Source organism: Euprymna scolopes, chromosome 24 (assembly GCF_053919585.1).
Source record: "Euprymna scolopes isolate OS-2025 chromosome 24, ASM5391958v1, whole genome shotgun sequence".
NCBI lineage: Eukaryota > Metazoa > Mollusca > Cephalopoda > Sepiida > Sepiolidae > Euprymna > Euprymna scolopes.
The window spans coordinates 44,725,816-44,749,730 of NC_136505.1; the positions used below are offsets into that span (position 1 = coordinate 44,725,816).

Below are 23,915 nucleotides of genomic sequence, written 5' to 3' on the forward strand. Positions count from 1 at the left end.
TTGTCAAAGTACATTTATTTTACTGATAATGTCTGTATTATTGAAAATGTGTTAAAATATAGCATTCCAGTTTGCCTTTTGTTTTTCAAGTGAAGTGACATTTCCTATTACTATATTTATTGATTTATTTTTTTTACATAGGCATCACCACTTATCAAGGCCCAAAGAAGACCACTTGAGGATAAGGGTTAAGAGTGTACAGTAGTCAATTGAACAATATAGTAATCGTTAGTAATGGAAATTCGGTAAATTTGTTAACTTAAGTGGAACAGCTCATCAAGAACTTGTTTACGTTGGACTTGAAAACAATTATTATGTTATATAAGAAAAATGATACTAATGTTTTATTATTAAATATTAGATGCACTTTTGGTGTTGTCCGGGATTCATCAATGTAATTTTACTTGAAATTGTTTATTGGTTGTGCATACAGGGAAATGAAATTTTAGTTTTCAATAATTACCTCAAAATGTAGACTTAATGTAAAAACAAACTAATGTGTAGAAAAGAAACACGCATACACACACGAAAAGGGTCACAGAATGGTATCAGTATAGAAAAGATATGTAAAAAAAATGCTCAATAATAATAAAATAATGTAAAGGAGATAAATTTCCAATGATCTAAGAGAGACAAGTCATAATTTAAGCTTAAAAGATTTATCTTAATTACATTGTCATTATTTAAAATACGTTGTAGTTTAATCTGCAAAGATGTATCTCCATTACATTATTTTAGCCATTATTTAATAGAAGTCATATTTTAAGCTCCAAAGATTTATCTTCTTTACATTATACAGAGACACTATTTAAGATAAGTCATATTTCAAGTCATAAATATTTATCTTCCTTACATTTGATTCGTTATTTAAGATAAGCAATATTTTAAATTTTGAAGATTTATTTCTCTTACATTATTTTGATTCATTATTTAAGATAGTCACCACCGTAACAATCTTTCTAACAGGAATAATTTTTTTCTTGAACAAACTGGCCCCAAAAAACGTTTTGATATTGTAAAAAACACGCTGTAAAAAAAAAAAGAAAAGCAAAATGCCAAAGTGGCTATGTAGAATCAAATATCAATGTGCTACTTAAATTTAAACTTTAAAATTCGAGAAGTTTATATATTTGATAAGTATCGTTTGTGAAGAAAGTCTAGGCAAATGACCTCTAACCTTACCTAGCTGGTTATTGACGCTATTAAGAATGTTATATATGTTGCATAAGTACATGTCACTGAAGTTCAATGATGTACTTCACGCCATCTCATCCTCAGTTTTTGTCCAATAACAATGGATGAGTGACAATGTGCCCAGACTTGATGTTATTCTGTGATAATGTGTTTAGAAAATCCAAACAAATAAAACATGGTGTCCATTGTAGATTTTCAAGTAGTCTTTATTAATAGAATGGTAAATGGTAGGAAAATAGCAAGAGGAGAAGTGGCAGCAGCAGCAGCAGCAGCAAAATCCATATTTTCAATCGTGGTCAAGTGATAAACTCAGCTGACCGTAAAATTTGGAAGAATTTTGCCTGCAAGGCATTTTTAATGTGAGACGAGAATAGAAAGGAAATGTAATATTTCTTATTGATTGAATGAAAGGACAGAATTATTTTCTTAATTTAGATATATTCGAAATTATGGAAGAAATCAGCATATAAGAATTAAAATTTGACTGAAGAAGACGGGAATTGTGTAGCATAATAATAAAAAGTGAAAAAAGGAAAGATAAGTGGGGAGAATAAAAAACGAGAAATGGATAAAAAAAAAAAAAAAAGGGAGAGAAACGAGAAATGGATAAAAGAAAGGGAGAGAAACGAGAAATGGATAAAAGAAAGGGAGAGAAACGAGAAATGGATAAAAGAAAGGGAGAGAAACGAGAAAGGGATAAAAGAAAGGGAGAGAAACGAGAAAGGGATAAAAGAAAGGGAGAGAAATGAGAAATGGATAAAAGAAAGGGAGAGAAATGAGAAATGGATAAAAGAAAGGGAGAGAAATGAGAAATGGATAAAAGAAAGGGAGAGAAACAAGAAATGGATAAAAGAAAGGGAGAGAAACGAGAAATGGATAAAAGAAAGGGAGAGAAACGAGAAATGGATAAAAGAAAGGGAGAGAAACGAGAAATGGATAAAAGAAAGGGAGAGAAACGAGAAAGGGATAAAAGAATGAGAGGAATAAATAGAAAAAAGCCAAGAGTGGGCGAGGATGGGAGACAAATAAAATCTGAGAGGGAGAAGGGAAAGGTGACAAGTGAGAGGGAGAAGGGAAAGAGAAGAATGGAAGAAGGAAAATAGAAGAGGGACGGAAGAAAGGAAAAGATGATAAAGGCAGAAAAAAAAAAACAACCAAAAGATGAAAAACATAAAAGACAAGAGAAGTGATAGGAATGAAAAGGTGAAAGGAAAGAGGAAAAGGCGACACTCGAGAGGGAGGAAGGTAAAGACGACACCCGAGAGGGAGGAAGGTAAAGGTGAGAGGGAGGAGGGAAAGGTGACACGTGAGAGGGAGGAGAGCAAAGCGACACGTGAGAGGGAGGAGAGAAAAGCGACACGCGAGAGGGAGGAGAGAAAAGCGACACGCGAGAGGGAGGAGAGAAAAGCGACACGCGAGAGGGAGGAGGGAAAAGCGACACGCGAGAGGGAGGAGGGAAAAGCGACACACAAGAGGGGGAAAAAAAAAAATGAACGTACGTGAAGGGGAGAAGAAAGCAAAATATGAGAGGGAGAGATAAACCTAGAAGTAAGAGGGGAGAAGTTAAAAGAAAAAGGAAAAGGTAAGAATAGAAGAAGGAAAATAGAAAAGGGCAGAAAGGAAAAGACAAGAAAGAAAAGAAAATATACTAAAGGAAAAAAAAAAAGAGATAAAAAAAGATAAGCCGAGAAAGGATATAGGAATGAAAAAGAAAAATGAAAATTTCTTATTTCTCTTCTTCAAAATGTAGAAAGAAAAATGTTTTATTTAATCTCCATAGTCAAGGTGAAGGGTGTATAGAACTATTTTTAGCAGTGCTTATAATAATAATAATAATGATGATGATGATCTATCAATGTTTCAACAGGTCCTTCATATAAGACGCTTTCATCTGCACATAAGCTATCCTCAAATCTATTTAAAGTCTGAATTATAGACAAAATAAAGACATTGATATTGATCAACAATTGATCGCTAATCTTTTGTAACTTTGCCAAAACAACTGTCATCCTCATCATTATTAGGTGGTTCATCTTTTTTATACTGATTGTCAGGACAAAACTCAAACAAAACCAATTTGCCTCCTCCCTTGAGGCTTGCATTTACGAACATCCGTGGGCTTAGAACTAATTTAAATGATGTTGAAGCATTTCTCCTAACAAACATCCCGGATATCTTAGCACTAAGTGAGACTAACCTACACTCCTCTAACCCTTCTAACTACTTTAACATGCCCGGATATCTCCCACTCTGCCGTAAGGACTCTGACAGACATATGCACGGGCTTGAAGTCTATATTCGTAACACCCTCCCCTTGACTAGAGAAACAAAACTAGAATCGGATGATCAAGCCTTTATGTGCTTTAGACTTCACATGCAACATAACATTAGTTACTTTTATTTTCTCTGCCGCTCTTCCTCGACCCAGGACTGTACCCTAATAAACAAAATCTCTGATAGTATAGATACAGCACTTTCCCTCGACACTAGTGCACAAGTGCATGTATTTGGTGACTTCAATGTCCACCACAGCAATTTGCTTGGATTTTCTACTTACACAGACACAGCTGGTACCACAACACATAGCTTCTCTATATCTCATTCCCTATCACAAATGGTTACATTTCCAACCCGTTTCCCAGACCAGCAAGAACACGCTTCACTTCTAGATCTGTTTCTGACCACAGTTCCTGATGATTGTGTAACGAATGCCCACAGCCCACTCGGGAACGCTGATCATGCAGTGATAATGGTTGAAATCACCCTAAACTCTAGAGCCAAAACCGAAGAGCCACTGCTCAAAACAACGAGATACTATAAAAAGGCTGACTGGGAAGCCATCAGGGATCTCATTAGAGACGCTCCATGGCGAAATATCTTTTCACTTCCTGCCGAACAGTGTGCCAAGGAGACCACTGAATGGTTCAAAACGGCAACTGAAACACATGTTCCCGCGCAAAAATTTTATAGCAAGCCCCACTCTTTCCAATGGTTTACTTCTACTTGTGCAGCTGCCATTGCGCAAAGGCAGCATGCATACCACAGATTTAACCGACATAAGTCCAGTTCAAACAGACAGAAGTAACTGTAAGAAAGAAATAGCGACAGCTAAGAGAGAATTTACTGAAACCACCAACAAACGCATCAAAGCACAAAAATTAGGAACCCATGACTTCTAGAAAATCTACAACAGTGTAGTAAATAATGGGCAATCAACTATTCCCCCACTATCCAACAATCATGAGGTTGTTTGCTCAGCAACCGACAAAGCTAACATGCTTGCCAGTCGGTTTGCCTCCAACTCCACACTGGACTCTGCTAACCACCTCCTCCCTGACTTTCTTTTGTGGACTGACACTACACTAGACGATCTGAAAATCACCCCTTCTCAGGTGCATGCTATCATAAAAAATCTTGACACTTCAAAAGCATGTGGACCTAATCTCATCCCGGCTGTGCTATTAAAAAAATGCTCCGCCGAAGTAGCTCCAGTTCTCTCCAAACTTTACAACAAATGCCTTAATGAATCTTGCTTTCCTGCCTGCTGGTAAACTGCTTCTGTGGTACCAGTTTTCAAGAATTCTGGCGAAAGAACCGACCCAGTAAATTACCGACCCATTAGCCTCCTCCCACTTTTTGCTAAAATATTTGAGTCCATAATTAACCAGGCTCTGGTCCATCACCTTACAGATACTAAACTTCTGACCGACCAACAATATGGATTTAGGCAGGCCTGTTCCACAGCAGACATCCTAACTGTAATCTCGGAATGTATATACCATTCACTGGACAAAGCAGGGGAGGGTAGAGCAGTAGCTCTAGAGATATCTAAGGTTTTTGACAAGGTATGGCATGAAGGTCTTCCCAGGAAAATCAGATCATACGGTATCACTGGAAAAATACTTAACATAATTAAATCCTTCTTAGATAAGAGAAAAATCCAGGTTGTCCTTGACGGTCGTAAATCTAAACAATATGATATAAATACGGGAGCGCCTCAGGGGTCTATCCTTGGACCTCTATTATTCCTAATATTCATAAATGACCTCCCTGACAAAATTGTCTGTGAGATGGGTATATATGCTGATGACACCACGCTCTATAACAGACATGATAGGAAAACAAATGAACACATATCTAAAGAAATGGAAGAAACACTAGAGGATGACCTCCGATCTGTAGTGGAATGGGGACAAAAATGGATGGTCACATTCAATGCTGCCAAGACTAAACTTGTTTCCTTCAATAATTACAAGAAACCTTCTCTACCACCAATAGCAATGGCCAAAGAGTCTTTATCTGAACGTACATCTTTTAAACTCTTCGGCCTAACGTTCACAGGAAATAGGAGTTGGAACAATTACATTGAGAGTATTACCAGGACCGCTGCGAAAAAGGTAGGTTCTCTCTACTGTGCTAGAAAGCTACTAACGCCCGAAAGTATCCTGTACCTCTATAAGGCCATCATTCGCCCATGTATGGAGTATTGTTGTCATATTTGGGCTGGTGCATCTGCTACTAGTCTCTCGCTCCTGGATAAGGTCCAAAAGAGAGTCGCCAACCTAATAGGTCCTGAACTGTCATCTAAGCTTCAGTTTCTGTCCCATCGACGAAACGTTGCATCCTGCTGCCTGTTCTACAAGTACTTTAACAGTGAATACTCTGACAAACTGCAAGCACTTGTCCACCCTCGACGTAAATACCCCCGACAAACCCAACAAGCAGCTAAATCCCACCCTTTCCCTAGATGTAAGAGAGCCTTCTACTCCAGTAGTTTCTTCCCCAGAACCGCTAGACTTTGGAACTCCCTTCTGGGACCCTGCTTTCCCAACTGTACTGACATGCAGAAGTTCAAGTGTAATGTGAACCGACATCTTGCTGCCCAACTCCCCACATAGTACCCCTGTAGCTTATGTCACTGATAGTAGCCTTCTACATCAAAGTGGCAATGTGCCTTATTTGGGGTGAAAATGTTATGAAAAAAAATCAAATAAATGCATTAGTGCACAGTTTGTACATTTTAACTGTAGAAATATGCAGAGAAGAGAGTAGAACCCCAGTTTACTTTTGACATCCTCGTAATTCTTGTTTTTATTATTTTATCTTTTAGTTCTTGCATGCAATAAGAGTTATTCTTTTTCTTTTTTTTTTACAAAGGGAGAAAAATTGCTGTTTTCTGTTTTACCTTGAAGTTTTGTTTTTTAGCTTCTTACATCAAGTGGCTTCTTACCTTATCTGAAGATATTTGCATACTTCCTCACACTCACTCACTCACACACACACACAATAGAATCTTAAATTTTGGTCATAAACATTTACACACAATTTTTTGTTATTACAAAATTACCAAAAACTAAACTGAATTATCAACTGACTAATTGTTTATACTAATATGAGAGATGTGTATGTGTGTCTGCTAATTACTTTTAGACTATCAGACCTAGTAACTTTTAATTTGGTAGGTATGATACTATGCAGATGATCGTATGTGGCTTTTTTTTAAAATCAATTTCAGACCATACATGACACACAAAAAAAAAATAAATAAATAAAATTTAAAAAAAAAATCATTTTTTTTTTTACAAGTTTTTAGATATGATTCCACTGAGGATTGAACCATTATACCAAAATGATACAACATTAAAAAAGAATGACAGAGCAGAGTTATTTGCCAAAAGAGGATTTTCAAATATCTTATGCAAATTAATCTGTGCACACATTTTAAGGACAGTATCTATATGATATTTCAGTTAAATATAATCACATTTATTTTCTTTATACATGGATGTGCAAATATTCAGAAAAATTGGCATTCATAAATATAATTGTATTCTGTAAGAACAGAATTATATAAATTGTGGATCATTGCCGCCCAAACCAAACAAAATATCCTACTCAGGACAAGTGTTACAAAAAAAATGTAATACATATAATCCAAATTCGATCATCAATCAATCAATATTGTTTAAGTTGGCTCTACTACTGATCATATAAATTCATTAAATTACGAGCGTAAAAATATTTGTTACAAATCAATTATTCAATAATGCTTGATTCATTAATATCGCTTGAAAATGTCCATCATTGCTGTAGCTACTTCAAAATCCCTGCGTTGAAAAATTGCACAAAAGTAATATTTATCCATCTGGCTTGCATTCAAATTGCAAGTCTGCCACATAACAGTGTATGACTAATGGCCTTGCTGTCATTGACTGAGAAAACCTACTGACAACTGCCATTGCCCTGCATACAGATTTCACAGACGGTCGATAGACTCCACACCCTTTTGTGTAGAAGGAACTTTTGATTTCCTAGACACAGCATGCTCAATGATATTGTTGGATGAGCCCCAAACATTGCTGGCTTTCTGTTGATTCTCGAACTAGTTAGTCTTGACAGAGAGGATAGCAAATGACCTGAGTTTCCCCTTCACAAATGGCAACCCACTTATATGGGATGCAACTTGTGTCAACTCTTCAGGGCCCTTCTCACTGACAGAATTGTCAACAAACCCTGAATATGCAGCAATGGACTGCAAGTAATCAAAATATGTCGGTCTTCTCGACAGATTTGGGATTCAACCAATCGTGATGAAGACATCCATCCCCATAGCCTGTGAGCCTTGGAGGGGCATAGGCCATCTACAACATTTTGTAGATGTTTTTGTAGTGAGGAATTCTTTTTTTTTTTTACAGGGTGAGGGTGCTGACCCCACGCCCAACCTTCCCAGAAGGTACATACAGCGCCTAACCTTCCCAAATGGTCACCCATCTGGTACTGGCCAGGCTCAATGTTGCTTAACTTCGGTGATCTTGCGAGAACCGGTGTGTCAACGTGATTGTGCCGTACTTGTGATGAAGACAAGCGGAGCAATATGCTACACCATGCATAATTTCTTCAACAACCCGACATGTTACACCAGGGACCAATGTGTATTGGCTTTATGAATGCCCCTCTATCGATACTATTCATGGAAATGTCTTGAGCTTTTTCTTGGCTTGCCAAGCTAGCATGCCATTTGATGAAACATCCTGATAGTTGCATGCTGGTCTCAAGCAGCGTCATTTTATTAATTCCTAGCATTTCAGCCCAGCGTTGCTCGGGTGTTTGGAAGTGTATGATGAGAAAAAAAAAAAAAAAAGAAAAAAAAAGTCAATTTTTTAAACTTTGACCCTTATCATGACTCCTTAACATTTATTGTTTTGGGCTCAAATCCAGTTATTAAGTTAGATCCATGCCCAAGGAACCTATATCTAAAATTTCAAGTGTTTAGACCCAAAATTGTCGGAGGAGTTTGGTAGAGTTCTCAAAAGTCAAATTGTTGAACTTTGATCCCTTAACAGCCAAATTTCTGGCAGAAAACCGATCAAATATTTTCTCAAATCTCAGTACCCTGTATATGAAATTTCGAGTCTGTAGATTGAAAATTGACAGAGTTATTGTGTAGGGAAATGTACACACACACACACACACACACACACACACACACACGTTCACTTGTATAGATATATAGATTATTTGCCTCCCTATTTTTCTTCTCAATTTTTTACTTAACGTTTAATGTTTGTTGTTACATTGCTGAAATAATATTGGCAGTTTCTCATTTCGATTAGTAATTCTTGCCCTTATTTATTATACATAAGTTCGTTAGTGAAGTTTCAGTTGTGCATTGCATAAAAGCATAGGGCACTGCTGCACATGCAGTTCCACAGTTCTCTGCTAACTAGAGCTTGTGTGTCTTCTCATTGTCAATTGAAAGTACAGCAGAGAAGGATGAGAATAGCCGATCACTGCATGTGAAAGTACAGCAGAGAAGGATGAGAATAGCCGATCACTGCATGAGACCCAACGAGGACGAAGCCAGCAAGTTAGTTCTCTGGATACCAACAGATGGACATCCAAACCGTGGTAGAAGAAGAATGACCTACACTGACAAACTGCTACAGGCCACAAGAATGTAAAGTGTTTGGGACTTGCAAACTGTCATGTGAGATCGAGAGAACTGGAGAAGTCATGCAGATTCGGTGGTGAAGCGTCCTGAAAGATGATGGCGATGAAAGATAAGTTCTTTTTCAGACTTCAAAGAAAAAAAAAAAAAAAGAAATGTTTTACATTTTTTTTTTTTTTAAGTAATAAATATCTGTAACTTCTTTAACCTTTTCTCTACATACCTATGATATATCTCCTTCCATGTTTTGAGTGAATAAAGATGCTGAGGCAGCAATGATGGCAGACATTTTAGAGCACACTTCTATTGATTTAATAAATTATCCATTCTAATGACAATATACCCACCTTTTAAGCTTTTTATCAAATATGATGAATTGCATGAAGCTTTAAAAGCCAAATAATTCTGGATATTTAAATCGTATCATAGCACGTAAACTTGAAATGACTCATTTAAAATTCAAAGATCGTATGATGAATAGAAATTTGCTAGACATTTTAGCCCATTAAAAACGGGCAAAAGTTATAGCCTATTAACTTAAAATGAGTGTTTATGCTAAACTTCTAGAGTAAAAGTGGTATCATGGTTACTAATCCCTATTAATCTCTAACTGTGCATTGAACAGATACCATAATACTTAGTTCGCTGCACCTTATAACAAAGATCCATGCAAAATTTCAGCCAGATTGGCCTAGCAGTTTCCAAGAAAAAATAGAGTAAATGTGGTATTGAGCTGACTAATCTCTATTAATCACTCAGGCTATGACAACAGCATATTCTTTCCGTTGTTTTGACTCTAAAGTATATATCCGACACAGACACAGTTAATCAACCGAGAACCACATCACTATATAAACGCATATAAGACATCAACGGATACACACTTGAGAGTCAAAACAATGAAAAGAATATGCTGTTGTCCTAGCCCTATTAATCACTAACTGTGCATCAGATGGATACCATAATAATCAGTTCACTGAACATTATCATAAAGGTCCATACAAATTCTCAGCTAAATCGGCCCAGTAGTTTCTAAGAAAAAGTGGAACGAACAGATTAAAAAGAAATATAATATAGATAATTCTTCAATTATTAAATTTGATGCAAATACATAAATACATTCCGTAAGCCAGAAAAAAAAAAAAAAAAAAAAAAAAAAACGATGTAAGAACAATATAGGTCAAGATCGGATGAAACATGTTCTATTCGTAGGAGATAAGGCAGGATAAACATATGGCATGGAGTAGAAATAAACCAGTTACTCAAGTCTAAGCCACAAAGCAATAATTGTTACAAAACCAGTTGTTCATGCTGTGGCTTGAAAAACACTTTAAATATGTGTTTCACAACTAATACCCAAACACTGAAATTAAAATTTGAGTAGCTACTGCACATAAAAACATAAAAATATTCAGGACACAGAATTGCCACAACGTATGGAAGTTAAATTAGTTTCAAGTTCAACATGATATTCTTCTTCAAGTCCAATGTCTCGCCCCCTTAAATATTCAAATTCTACTTAACTCCCACCACCAACGATCACTAAGCTGTTGTCTCAGTGACCACCTTGCACTCAGTAATTCTTACCCCTGAGTGGGTTCTAGGCCTTGATAAGTTGTAACTCCCTTGTAAGAAAAAAGAAGTTAAATTGACAACCAAATGTCAAGTTACAGATACTCTGGTGCAAATCAATGATTCACGGAAAGATTATTGGTAATAGAAGTCATTATACTATTACTAACTACAATTACTGGTACTTCCACAGAACTTGTTTCCACACTGGTAAAAAGAATAAATACTAGCTGGCAGTCGGGCATTGCCCGATTGTACAATATGCTTAAACACAATATATTAATTTATACAGATTGCGTATGTATTATAGAATCAATCCTCTATTGATTATTATATATTACAAGGAATAATTTACCCGGTGGAATAATTAGCAAAAAAAAAATAAAATAAATAAAATAAAATAAATAATAATGATAATGCTGTTCATCAAATTCCATCTGTGTTTGTTATTTTGGGCTTGTCAATCTTAAAAATAGTCTTTCTTTTATAGATAAAAAAAAAAAGAATTTTTACAAGGGAATATTTTACATTACACCGGCCAAGTAACGGTGTAACATAAAAAAAAAATTTTTACAGAGGAATATTTTATGTAGAAGATAAGAAAAAACTACTTTTAAGATCAGATTCTTTTGATTTTCAATACTTGTTGGATGAAAATCTGTACGGAACATATCTAAGAACATTGCCAGAAATATTAAATACGTTTCCGTGAAACTTGCAAATTATAGGCTCAACCATTTTAGAACCTCTGAGGAAAGAATGCGTGCACACACATATATACGCAAAGTAACTTTTATATAATAGATACATAAAGATAAGCACATATGTAAATTAGATGACACTAAAAGAAAGCCACTTATTATCTAAATGCTCATTATTAAAGAAGGACTGAATCAACAGAGTGAGAGGTGTTGGAAAAAATACATAGATAGCTAAGATAGATTGGTTACTTCAATGATTCATGGAGAGATTGTTTATATATTAATACCGTAGTAGCTTTAACGTATGCACGTATGTGTGTCACAGTTTCCAGATGATAGATTATTTGATCAGGAGATCCTATTTATTAAAAAGGAGGATGGAAGGTGATAACATACTACGAACATTATTAGGATATAGATACACTAATTTGATATTCATAGTACGTTATCAATTTTTATCCTCCTTTTTAATGAATAGGATCTGCCAAAGATGCAATGTAAAAAAAAACAAACAAAAAAAAATAAAGAAACAAATGACATATCAAAACGTTTTAGAGAACTGGATTGACCAACCTCGAAATATCTATAATTCGGGGTGGTACATCATACAATGCTTAGCCTTTCCAAATGGTCACCCATATGTTACTGACCAGGCTCATTGTTGCTTGTGAAGATGTACTGAATTACTAAATGCACATATTGGTTATTTGGAACTAAAGTATCGTTTTTTTTTTTTTTTTTTTTTACTTATATTCACTCTAAACAAAGCATATCCTCATCTATATATATATAAAAGCAAAAATGTGTGTTAGTGTGTGTGTGCATTTTTCTGTATGTCCGCCAAAGGCTTTTTTCGCCGGGCTTCTCGGTCGGCTCACTCCTTAAAACTTTTTATATGCTGTCTAAATCATAATATCTATGACTTAAGAATGGGGGTAGTGGCTATCTTTAATTTGACGGACTTTTATGTGCTATTTTCGATCGCCACATCTTCGTTACGCTTTTCAGTATAAAAACGCGAATGATGGGGGCGAAACATCACACGACTTGAATTTCTTGCACCTGTCGATTTCACTTTATAAATGTTAACTTAAGACACTTCTCACTTCCTCTCCCCTCGTGGTTAGGTCTCAGAGTTTTTTCCCATTTCGTTTCCACCTTCACGTCAAGGCTTCGAGGGTTCAAGCCTACCTTCCTACTAAAACTTTTTTTTTCTTTTACACCTCCAAACACCCGGCCAATGTTTTTTTTTTTTAACAGGGTTGTTTTGATCTACCCCCTTCCCTCAACACACACACACCTACAAACACCCGGGCAACGCTGGGTACCCCCCTCTAGTCTATAATATAAATCTCATCTGTCTGTTTAAATGTATGCATGTATGTCTGCCTAAAACTTTCGATAGAGGCAACGGATTTTCACAAGATTGGTATCGTTTTGAAGCTCGACCCTTCGGACGCCAAATATCGAAACATTAGCTAAAAACATTAATTCCTTCACCCTCAACTGGACTCTTTTCTACAGGGGGGGGGGTCGCATTTTTCGCCGATATTTTTGAAAGTCATCCCCTCTTTTTGATTGACTAGCCTTAATTTAAACCTTCACCACTTCCAGTTTGACGATGGATGCAACAGCAAAGGCATCACGTTTTTTTTTTTTTTTCACATCCTTTTTCTCCTTCGTGGTACGAGTTCGAGCTTGCATGCCCACTACCACTTTTTTTTTTTTTGCTTAACACATACCTCCAAACACCTGGGCAATCCCGTGCACCCAGGCTAGTTGAGATATACAGGGCTACTGTGAATTAGGATTGTACAGCAGATGTTTGTTCACATTATATAAAAATTTCTATATGTTGCTACAGTTAGGAAAACAAAGAGCAGGAGGGGGATTCCAAAGGCAAGCGGTTGCAAGAAAAAAAGCTATTAGAGTTGAAAGCTTTTGGGTATCTGGGGGACCTCTATAGTGAAGGGGGGTGATTTTGATGATTGCCGGATTAGTCTAGGGTATTTAAATTGAGGTGGAACAAGTGCAGTAACTTTGTGGAAGTACATGCCAATATAGATTTCATTATTATTTTTGAGGAAGTGGATGGGAAGAAACTGTTACCTAGGAACAATAACTTTAAAAATGAAAGCTCAGGTGAATGACTTACATTGACATTATTTCCCATGTATTAAAATAAGAGAAGAATATGCTGGACAAAAGTGAAGAGAGGAGACGGAGACAGATGCAGAAAAATGAGGAAGAGAGAAAGAGATAAAGATAGGTAGAGAAATAGGAGTTTTAATAAAAAAGATGTTACACACACTTAAACCTCTTCTATTTTGTTTTTTATAACCCTGGGCAATGATGGGTAGATCTGGATCATTGTAATTTCACCTACCTACTTAACAATAGACAAACAGCGTAATAGTTAGAAGCGCCGATTGTTGTCTAGACCATAGAGTTTCTATCCTGGCTTGAGACAGTTGCTAATCTAGCCACATTGAAGAGCTGTAATACAACAAAACAGTATCTATGGATGACATATATATATATATATATATATATATATATATATATAGAGCCATGTTATTCTATGATATTGACCAATCACAACTTAATACTGGAAGTTCTTAAAATAACAATATATATTGCTATATAAGAGAGGTGTGTGTGTATATATATATATATATATATATATATATATATATATCAGCAGGCTGCCTGGCATTGCCCAGTTGTAAAATATGCTTAAGTATATTTTAATTAATGCAGATTTCGTAATTATTATTATAAAGCCAATTCTCGATTGATTATTATATTGTACCCAATGTATAATAGTGATTTTGAAAGTAAAAAAATACGACTTAAGTGCCATCAGCCTGCATTGAAACTCAAACATGTAGCTTTCCAGCCTTGTTTGTTACCATCTAATCTGAATCCATATAAATTTTTTTTAAAGATGTTGTAAAAGATATAAATATATATTTGCACATGCATAGAAATAACACGTTTACGCATTGTCAAGTTCCATTTTTTTAAAATTTTGTCCCTATAGCAGCTATTTTCGCCGGCTAAAAACTAAATTGAAATTGTTCCACAGATTCAAGTCCCCTATATAAGTATGTAAACCAAACATTGACAGAGTAGTTTAGTAGAGACTGTTCTCCAGACAGACAAGATCACACATCCATAATATATATTCTCCCACCCTTTCCCTTCTTCCCACTTTGTTATAGAAAGAATAATAGACATATATGAAAGGACAGATAGATAGATGGGTAAATAGAGGCAGATATGGACAGATAGAGATAGACATATGTCTGTGCGTCTATGTCTGTCTTTCTATTCATATATCTCTATTACTCCCTCTCTATCTATAAGAAAGAGGGAAGGGATAATTTAAAAAGATATATATATACACACACACACCCACATCTCTTACAATAGCTTTGTATATTATTATTCTAAGAGCTTTCAGTATTGGTACGATTGCTCAATAATAGCAAATATATATATATATATATATATATATATATATATATGCTTAACATTTGCAACTTAGACAATTTTACAGGTTAATAACGTTTAACTTAGTCATTTTCCGCTTTTTCTTTCTTTTTTCTCTCTCCCCACCTCTAAATTCTCTTTCTCTTTCTTCTCCCCTTTCCCTCTTTCTTAGTAAATACAAAATGGTTGTGATTTTTCAGTCGGGCAATAAACATCAACTGATCCTCTCATTTGCAAAGGACCTTTTTGAGTTGAAATAAATTTACAATGCTAAGCTAAGTTTTTTGGTTGTTATTTTTTCTTTTAATAATAATAATAATCTTATTAAAGTTGTCTGTACATTGAATTTTCATCCTTTAACTGTGGGCCTTAGATATCACCATGTTCTTGATAAAAACAAATGTTAAAATTGTCAGAAATACCTAGTAGTCATTATCTTGTTCAGAGCATCTATAACAATTGTGACCTCTGAAGAAGCATAAATGGGCACTTCAACCTCTTTTTATTTTACTTTAATTGCATACAATGACAAAAAAAAAAAAAAGATCATTCTTGTTACCTTTTTGGGAGGCATTTCCAGTTTCCATCGGAGAACTCTTGCAAATCCATGCTGAGGTCCATATTTCCAAGGTCCAAATTTGGCTGGAGAAATAGGACAAACAAATGAAGAGAAAAATTGTAAGAAGAAAAAAAAAAGGGGGGGGGAATGAAATAAAGTATATCTGAAGCAAACCTTCTTTAAGTTTTTTTTTTTCAAAAGTTAATATTGTCTTCCACAAAAACAATAAATGGAAATGTTTTTCTTTAAAGAGATGACAATGTTAACGATAGATCATATTTTATTTACACACTGGATGGCTAATTTCTTAAGGAATTGCTTGAGAGAAATGTATTTAAGGACCGTGTAATTAGCTCAAATTTTTACAACTAAACGTAGATTCCATTAACAAAGCTTCTTTCTTAAAACTGCACACCTGTGGAACTCTTATGTTTGCCTGCTTTCCAGCTAACTACAATATGGTTGTCTTCAAGTCCAACGTAAACAAGTTCTTGATGAACCGTTCCCCTTAAGTAATCCAATTTACCAAATTTACACTTCTAACGATTACTATGGAATTGTCTCTTTAACCCTTATCCTCGAATGGCCTCTGAACCTTGATAAGTGGTAACTCCTATGTAAAAAAAACAACAAAAAACAACTAAATTAAATTCAATACGTCTCCTACGCCAGATGCGTAAGCTGAATAATTCAATATTTTTCCTTTGTGATGCTAACTGACCCTGAAGATATCCCATTTGTCATTCAATTGTATTTAAATAACTATCTCTACATTCACTTCAAAAAGTATATTATCGTCAACGAATATGTAACATAGACATGTTTGCTTCTGATTTTTTGAGATGAGGAGTAATAATTCATATTTAGTTTTTTTTTTGACTACTTTTCTCATCTTGAGTGTTATTCGCACAACGCTTCGGTTGATGTACTCTCCAACCTTCTGCAGGTGTGTCATGGACTTGGAAATTTCTTTTTTCTTGAACTGGAGAATCTTTCTGTCAAACTCATGACATAGTAGACAGAGTACTTGGTAAAATTTAGTTGTAAGTTACCCTCTTCTGGAAGTTGAAGGTTCAATCCTCAGTGCAGGCTACACTAAAAATAAAATTGAAAATTACTTCTACCCTATTATGACTGACGGAATGAGAGCATACTATCCCCGTGTATTAAATATAGGGTTCCATTTGAAATTCCATGCATATTCCAGAGTTTGACAGAAAGATTCCCCAGTTCAACAAAATATACTTAAAGGACAGATGTTACATCAATGAAAATGTCGTGTGAATAACGCTCAAGATGAGAAGAGTATTCTGAAGAACCCAAAGAATATAGACATGTTCGATTCATCATTTTGGTAACATTTTCTAATGAGTAGAAGTCATAGAATTGGATAAGAAAATGATTCTTGGAGACTGAAAATCATACTTTTAAAAATTATATTTAATAATAGGATAAAATTCCAATACAGATTACATAAAATTAATGTCATCATCATTCATTTTATCGTTTTTTTTTCTCCTTGTCAGGGATTTAACATTTTCTGGTAGACTGCAATCCCAGTCTCTAAACTCGGCGATCTTGAGGATTGATTGCATTTAAGTTCTATTGTCTAAGATCCTTGTTAATAGTTTACATCAAAGTACACAGTTTTTATTAATACAGCTGGTCAAGACCAAAACACAAAATCATAAATAACTTTATGAAGAACAGAGTGGAAACAATTGAAGAGATAGTATATCTTCCATGTTTATTGATTACTTAAACGAATTTGCTTGGGCATGCTACGCACACACACACACACTCACTTTTATAGATTTATGGATTTGAAAAAATTCGATAGGGCATGTTTCACACATTTTATAGATATATATACATTTGAAAAATTCGCTTGGCCATGCTTCTTACAAGCAAGAGTTCTGCTGAAATTATGCACAAAGCATTAAACACAGCATCACACAGATTTTCTTTCATCTCAAATTGCATCCCATCTTTATACACTTCGATCATCCATTCCACAAAGTTTTTCTAGAGGGTTTAGATCTTGAGAAAAAGGAGGATGATTGAATATCATTGGCCTGAAAAAGCTCTTTCGAAATGTGAACATTATGGAGCGCTTGATTATCTTGTTTGAAAATCAAATTTTGTCCACACAACCTTGGGAAATCAGTTTGGATGGAAGCACATTCAGGCATTGTAGCATATCCAAAAGACATTCAGTGACATACCACCAACTGCAACTTTAGGGTTCCTTTGAAACAGAAAGCACCCTACAGCATCAATGATCCTCCTCCGCTGTGCCTCGTTGAATAAGTGTAGAAATTTTATTTTCCTTTTTCTCTATTTACCTCCCCTTCCTCTTTCCCTGCTATCAGTGTCTTTCTACTCTCTCCATCTCCTTCCTTTCCCCCTTCTAATTGGTGTATTTTCTTCTCTCTTTCTCCCCTTCTTTTCTCCCTCTCTCTTAGTGTATCTGGTGCTACTACTTCTTGCTGTGTAACGCGGGATTCGATTGCCTAAAACATTGAGCGCACCATTTTAAAAAGAGTGAAACCAGCAGAAGCTGGGGAAGAAAAAAAAAAACCACCAGAGATTGGCAGGATACTAAAAGCACCAGAGCGGTGTTGGAACTAAAAAGCACCAGAGCGGTTTTGAAATACAAGAAGAAAGTAATATTAACCATCGAGATTATTAAACTTACCAAACAAATCCTGAACAGAATCGAAATCAGATAAAATTATAAATTCGAGAAACAAACAAAACAAAGACTGTTTTCAATTTCCCATGACAACAGTTGGAATTACTATTTTATTCGATAAAATAGTATCTATACATTATTTCTGGATGAATATTAATTCAATGTTAAATAACCCAAGAAAGGGTTGATATGCCGTGAAAAAAAAAAGCAAAGTAAAAGAAATAAATTTTGGTAACGGATCCTTCATCGATTTATTTCTAGTGGTGAGAAGTCAGATAAACTCAATTGGGAACTGCTAATGATTTATGCATCTTAATTCTGCATTGAATAACACAAAAAAAAGGGTAAGAAGTGTTGACGTGTTACAACTACGCGGAATTTTTTTTTTGTAAAAGTATAATTATTAAAAGAGTTCTTAAGAACCACAAGAGGGACTGATTTGGCAGCCCAGTCGAACTATACATTTCCTTTTCTATTTTTCTTTTTGATAAAATTTAATACCAGTTTATCTTGGTCTCTTTTTTTTTTTTTTTTATTAAATTTCTTTTAGAACTCTTAGTCTTGTGCAATGGGATAAAATTCGTTGAACGTAATGATAAAATTTCCGTTATAAGTTTTATTTGGAATGTCTTTGCAATATCAGTGGTGCTGAAAATCATCATGGCCATCGCGGTTAAATTTCTTCTTGACAGAAAACACTACTTACTTCCACTTTTCCATATTCTAAGTTTGATAATCTTCAGCAAGTTGTAAGCAGGAGGCTTTATGGTGAGAAAAAAAGATGCGGCTTTTGCAAGTTTTTCTTTTTTCTAAACCCCTTTTTGTTTAAATGTCACTGAATTGTTTGGGAACTACAATCTGCATCGGTATTAGACTTTGTCTAGCAGTTATGTTTTAGTTTTTCTTAACCATTACTCTATCATCAAGAGCAGGAGTGAATTTCTTGTGACGACAAGTGTTTTTTTTTTTATTGCATATTCTGCAGGATTTCTTGAAAAATTGGTGACAGCACTCTTACTCCTATTTAATTCATTTTGATTGTTTTGAGTGAAAGACCACTTTTTTCATGTTCCAAAATTCTGCCTCGCTCAAACTCGGTGAAAATTTTTTCTTTCACCATAATAAAAATTATTCAAGTGATAATAACTCGCCTCGAATTACCTCCCCTTATAAGATCTTCGATACAACTGACCGATTTCTTTACGCTTTGATTACAATCATGGTTTTATTATGTCCAGGCATAATACAATGTTTTGTTTTTTTAGATTCTAGTGAATAAAATGTAAGGTTCAGTCTTATGAGCAAATTTTTACACTTCAAAGGTTTTCTTTGGTTCATTTTTATATTTTTAAAGTAGAACTTTTCCAAAAAATATATTGTGCATGCTCAAAACGCAAATTTTTGAGTGTGGTTTTATCATTTTGTTCAACACGACAGTTGTTCTTTTTTTCCGATTTTGTTGGATATCTTTTTAATTCACCGAGCGATCTTTTTTATTTCGGCTGGCATGTTGTATATTATGGCGTGCAGCAATATTTTCTCAAGTGCTTTCTATTGGTACGTCCGATTGTTGTCAATAAAGAAAAAGAAAATGCCAACAACAACAATCGCTCCTGACGACAATCGGATGTACCGACAGAAAGCGCTTGAGAAAAATATGGCCGAACAACAACTATTGGGCACCATAATATACAAGATCCCAGCTGAAATAAAAAAAGGCCGGTTGGCGAATTGAAAAGATTCGCAACAAAATTGGAAAAAAGAAAAACTCTGTCATGTTCAATCAGACGTGCTTGAATATAGATATAAGTATACATAGTTTTTTTTTGGGGGGGGGGTAAAAGTTTGGTGTTCAATTTTAACAGAATGATTATATTTTTTTTTTGGTGGGGGGGGGTAGTAAATTCATCAGAACATATTCTATGGAAGTGCTTATGAAACAAGAACAATAGTGAAACAGTGTGTCGATGAAACAGGGGTTGGAGCTTAGTAGACAGTGCAGGACCTAGTAAATTAGAGACTGCTTTTTGTACTATGTTGCAAAGAGAGAGGCTAGTTCACCAGATCAGATGTGCTAATAATACTCCATGCACGGGTAAATAATGGCTTCATAGAGACATAGGATACTGGCAAGTGTGAAAAGTTTTCTAGCCCATTAGAGGGAGCCCACTTGCTTTGCAGCAGTTTTGACAATATCTTCTATGTTTGAACGTTTGACCCTTGCGAAAGATGCAAGTGGATTGAAAGGTTATTTATCTCTCTCCCACGGTAAGAAGATGTGACACAAGTGTCAGAAAGTGTGATTGAAGAGCCAGTGCCCTAGAGGAAGAGCACTTTGGCCTGCAAAAAATACCTGAGCAGCTCTGTCGGCATTCCTCAGTAAGGGCGCCTCAAGCATTTAGCAATAAACTAACTCCTTAAAGAGAAGAAGCCAAACCTGGGCGGGTAGACCTCCTAGAACTGCACAGGATCAACAACATATCACAGCTTGCATTGAGGATTGAATCTTCAACCTCGAGAAAAAACTGTCACTTAGAACTGACTGTCACTCAGCACTTTATCTGTTGGATCAATTATCAATTCTTATCTGAAAATTTCTGACATAATTTTTTAGCTCATTTATTTATTTTATAGTTGTGGAATAACTAAAGAAAAATATGCTTTTAATAATTAGAGATCAAAGCCAACTTGAAATTCATACTGGATTTATTGCACGGAAATTGTGCAGAATTCCATCTAAAACAAGATAATTATTCTAAAATTAAAAAAAGCAGGTTTTTAATGATTTTCAAATATAATTGCATGAGAGTTTGGGATTTTATTTTATTACAAACTAGCAGGAGTACCCAGCGTTTCCCAGGTGTGGAGAGGTGGCGTAGTAAGGATATTGAGCAAGAGTAAGGCATAAAAAAAACGAGATAAAAACAGGAAAATAAAGAAGCGAGTGAAAAAAAAAAATAACATAAATAACCCTGTTTGTATGTTAAAACATTCAACAAAAACAACAAAATTAAAAAAAAAAAAATCAATCTGTTACGTGGGCGTGAACCTGAAACCCGGAGCTTACAACGCAAACCTGATATCCACTGCTCAACGATGACATCATCGAAACAACGTTGTGTGTTTTTTTTCTATTTAAACCAATTCAAGAAAGAACGCTAGATGTGCATGTGTGTTTGCCGAAGTCGGTAAATAAGGAATGATTTTTTGTGACCCTCCTTTCTTTTAAGTGATCATATCTATACGAAATAATTGACCGTTTTTTTTCTAATTTTCACATATTATTCGACCGAGACATCGCTCTTTCAGATGATACCGGTTTTAACCCAATCTGATGCCGCCGAGAAAAGTTTTTTGCACACACACACATTTTGCCTTTTATATATTAGATTATTGGAAGAATTTAATCATTTTAACCAAAAGTTGTATATGAAAGAATATCTATTGTGGCGACAGTGTGAAAAGATCGAGGGACAATTGACCATGAATGGCATGCATCTCCTGCAAGAATATAATGGCTGCATGTGGGCATGAACCTGGAATTGTTTTATTTTGAGGCAAAGGTTGTAATTATGTAAAGTATGCACTGTTGGCAGTTCAGAACAGTTGAATAAAAAAAGGAGTTAGATATTTGAAGATCAGTTCGGTTTTAGATACAATGTCGTCCACATATTTTGGGTAGGTGTCAGTTTATCTTTTCTTTTTGGATTGTTGTCATTGAAGAGATAAAAAACTACTGCTAATACTGAAGAAACGTCTGTTATTAATGAAAAAAAAGCTATCACTACTGATATTAAAAGCAAATGTCTTTATTCTAGGTGAAGGAAAAAAAAAAAAGGAAGAAAATAATCTGGCTCTCTTTGTGCACTGGCATTTTGTGTGTTCTTTCAAATTTATGTGATTGAAATAAGAATTAACCAAACACATTTTTCAATTATATAAAGGCCAGTCATAGTGCACGATTAAAATTAGTTTTTTTTTCCATTTTCACTGGTAGTTGTCTAAAAAAACAAAACTGAAACTAGGTCAAGCAGTCAGCTTTTCTTTTCTTTTTTCTATCATATTGAACCTGTTGAGAGAGAGAGAGAGAGAGAGAGAGAGAGAGGCAGAAGGAAAGGTAGGAAAGAAAGTGGTGGTCAAAGAGAAAGGTATGAGAGAGAGAGAGAGGCAGTCAAAGAGAGAGGTAGAGAAAGAAAAGTTTTAAAAACGAAATGTGATACATATTTTTAATTCTTCTGTTTTGTTGCTCATGCCTCTGGGCAACGTGTTAACATTTTATAAGGGAAAGTATTCGGTTAAAAATTATGCAAAGATTGGTTCTGTGAACTTTTATAATTGATAATAATAAAATGGAGGGAACCAATGTTAACTGCATGAGCGTAATTATTTTCTTTTTAAGAAAAACGTAGATAAAAAACATTAAACAAAAATATTACATATTTTTATAAGAAATCAATCAAACATAAAAAAACAACATTTTTATATAACAATAAAAACTATTTACATTTGTGATACTATCAACGTTCATCCAAGAAAAAACAAACGAAACAAATATGACAAAAAAATAAAAAAAAGGAGGAAATAAGTTTATCATCAGAACAAAGGTATAGGAAGTTGTTCACCAAGGCACACAAATGGAACTAAAGTAGGATTATTAATCAAGATGTGGCAGTGATTGAGGACAAAAGGACCAGACAATAAAGGTAGATATATTTAGAGTTAGTTTACGGGAAGTTTTAGGAGTGGTGATGAGTTTTTTTTTGACAGTTAGGAACAGTTTAAGGACAGTCTTGGGTTTGTGACAGTTGAAAGCTGCAAGTTGGACACAGTTGAATGCAGGTTGTAGCTTGGAGGAGATTGAGATGAGCTGGCATCAACTGATGAACGCAGTCTCGGCAGGTGACTAAGATACAAACGCTAGCATTCAGAGTGGTCTTACAGTCGAACAAACTATACTTTCCATTTATCAAATGTAAAATTGCAGTCGATGCTTGTAATTTTACACTTGACTTTAAGAAAGTGTGGATTAATAATAGTAAAAAGTGGACCTTGGGTTTACTTTTGGCACCTTTGTAAGTCTAGTTTCCATTATTTTGCCCTTTTGTTCTCAAATTCCATAAACAATGTTTCTGACAAAGGGGGAAGAATTGCTATTTTAGAAGTCAGAATCTTCGAATCTAACACTTATTTTTGACTAGTTTTTAACCTTAAAGTAGTATTTTTTTTTTTTTTTTTTTTACACAGTGATCACCACTTATCAAGGCCCGGAAGCCACTCAGGGATAAGGGTTATTGCAAGTACATTACGTTAGTGAGATTTGCTGAAATGTTTACTTAAGGGGGCGGTTCATTAGGAATTTGTTAACATTGGACTTGAAGACATCCAAGTTGTAGTCCGGAGGGAAGCAGGCAGACGGAACAGAGTTCCACAGGCGTGCAGTTCTAAGAAAAAAGCTTTGTTCATGGAATCTGCGTTTTGATTTAGGCACAGATATAGAGTGGGGGAAATTTTTCACAGTGGATTCAGCTAGACGGGTGTTTTTCGTGAAAGATTGGCGAGGGGGGACCAGAGATTGGAGTTCAGACGAGCATCTGCCATGGAAATAACGATAAAACAAGGACAGGCTCGCAACGTCTCTTCTGTGGGAGAGAGGTTGCAGGGTAGAGAAAAGGGCATCCCCCACTAAGCCACAAAGTCTATTTTGTACTCTGTCAAGGCAGGATAGGCTGTTTTTAGCAGCTCCTGCCCAGA

At 35.2% G+C, this 23,915-nt stretch overlaps 1 protein-coding gene across 1 annotated transcript in view; it reads right to left on the minus strand.

Annotated features, from left to right (window-relative positions):
- The window catches only part of LOC145246688 (uncharacterized), a 160,871-nt gene that overhangs the window by 34,472 nt on the left and 102,484 nt on the right, over window positions 1–23,915 (minus strand). Inside the window, exon 4 of the mRNA XM_080108413.1 lies at window positions 15,470–15,552. Coding sequence (XP_079964539.1) covers window positions 15,470–15,552 — 83 coding nt within the window. The remainder of the gene's footprint in view (window positions 1–15,469; window positions 15,553–23,915) is intronic.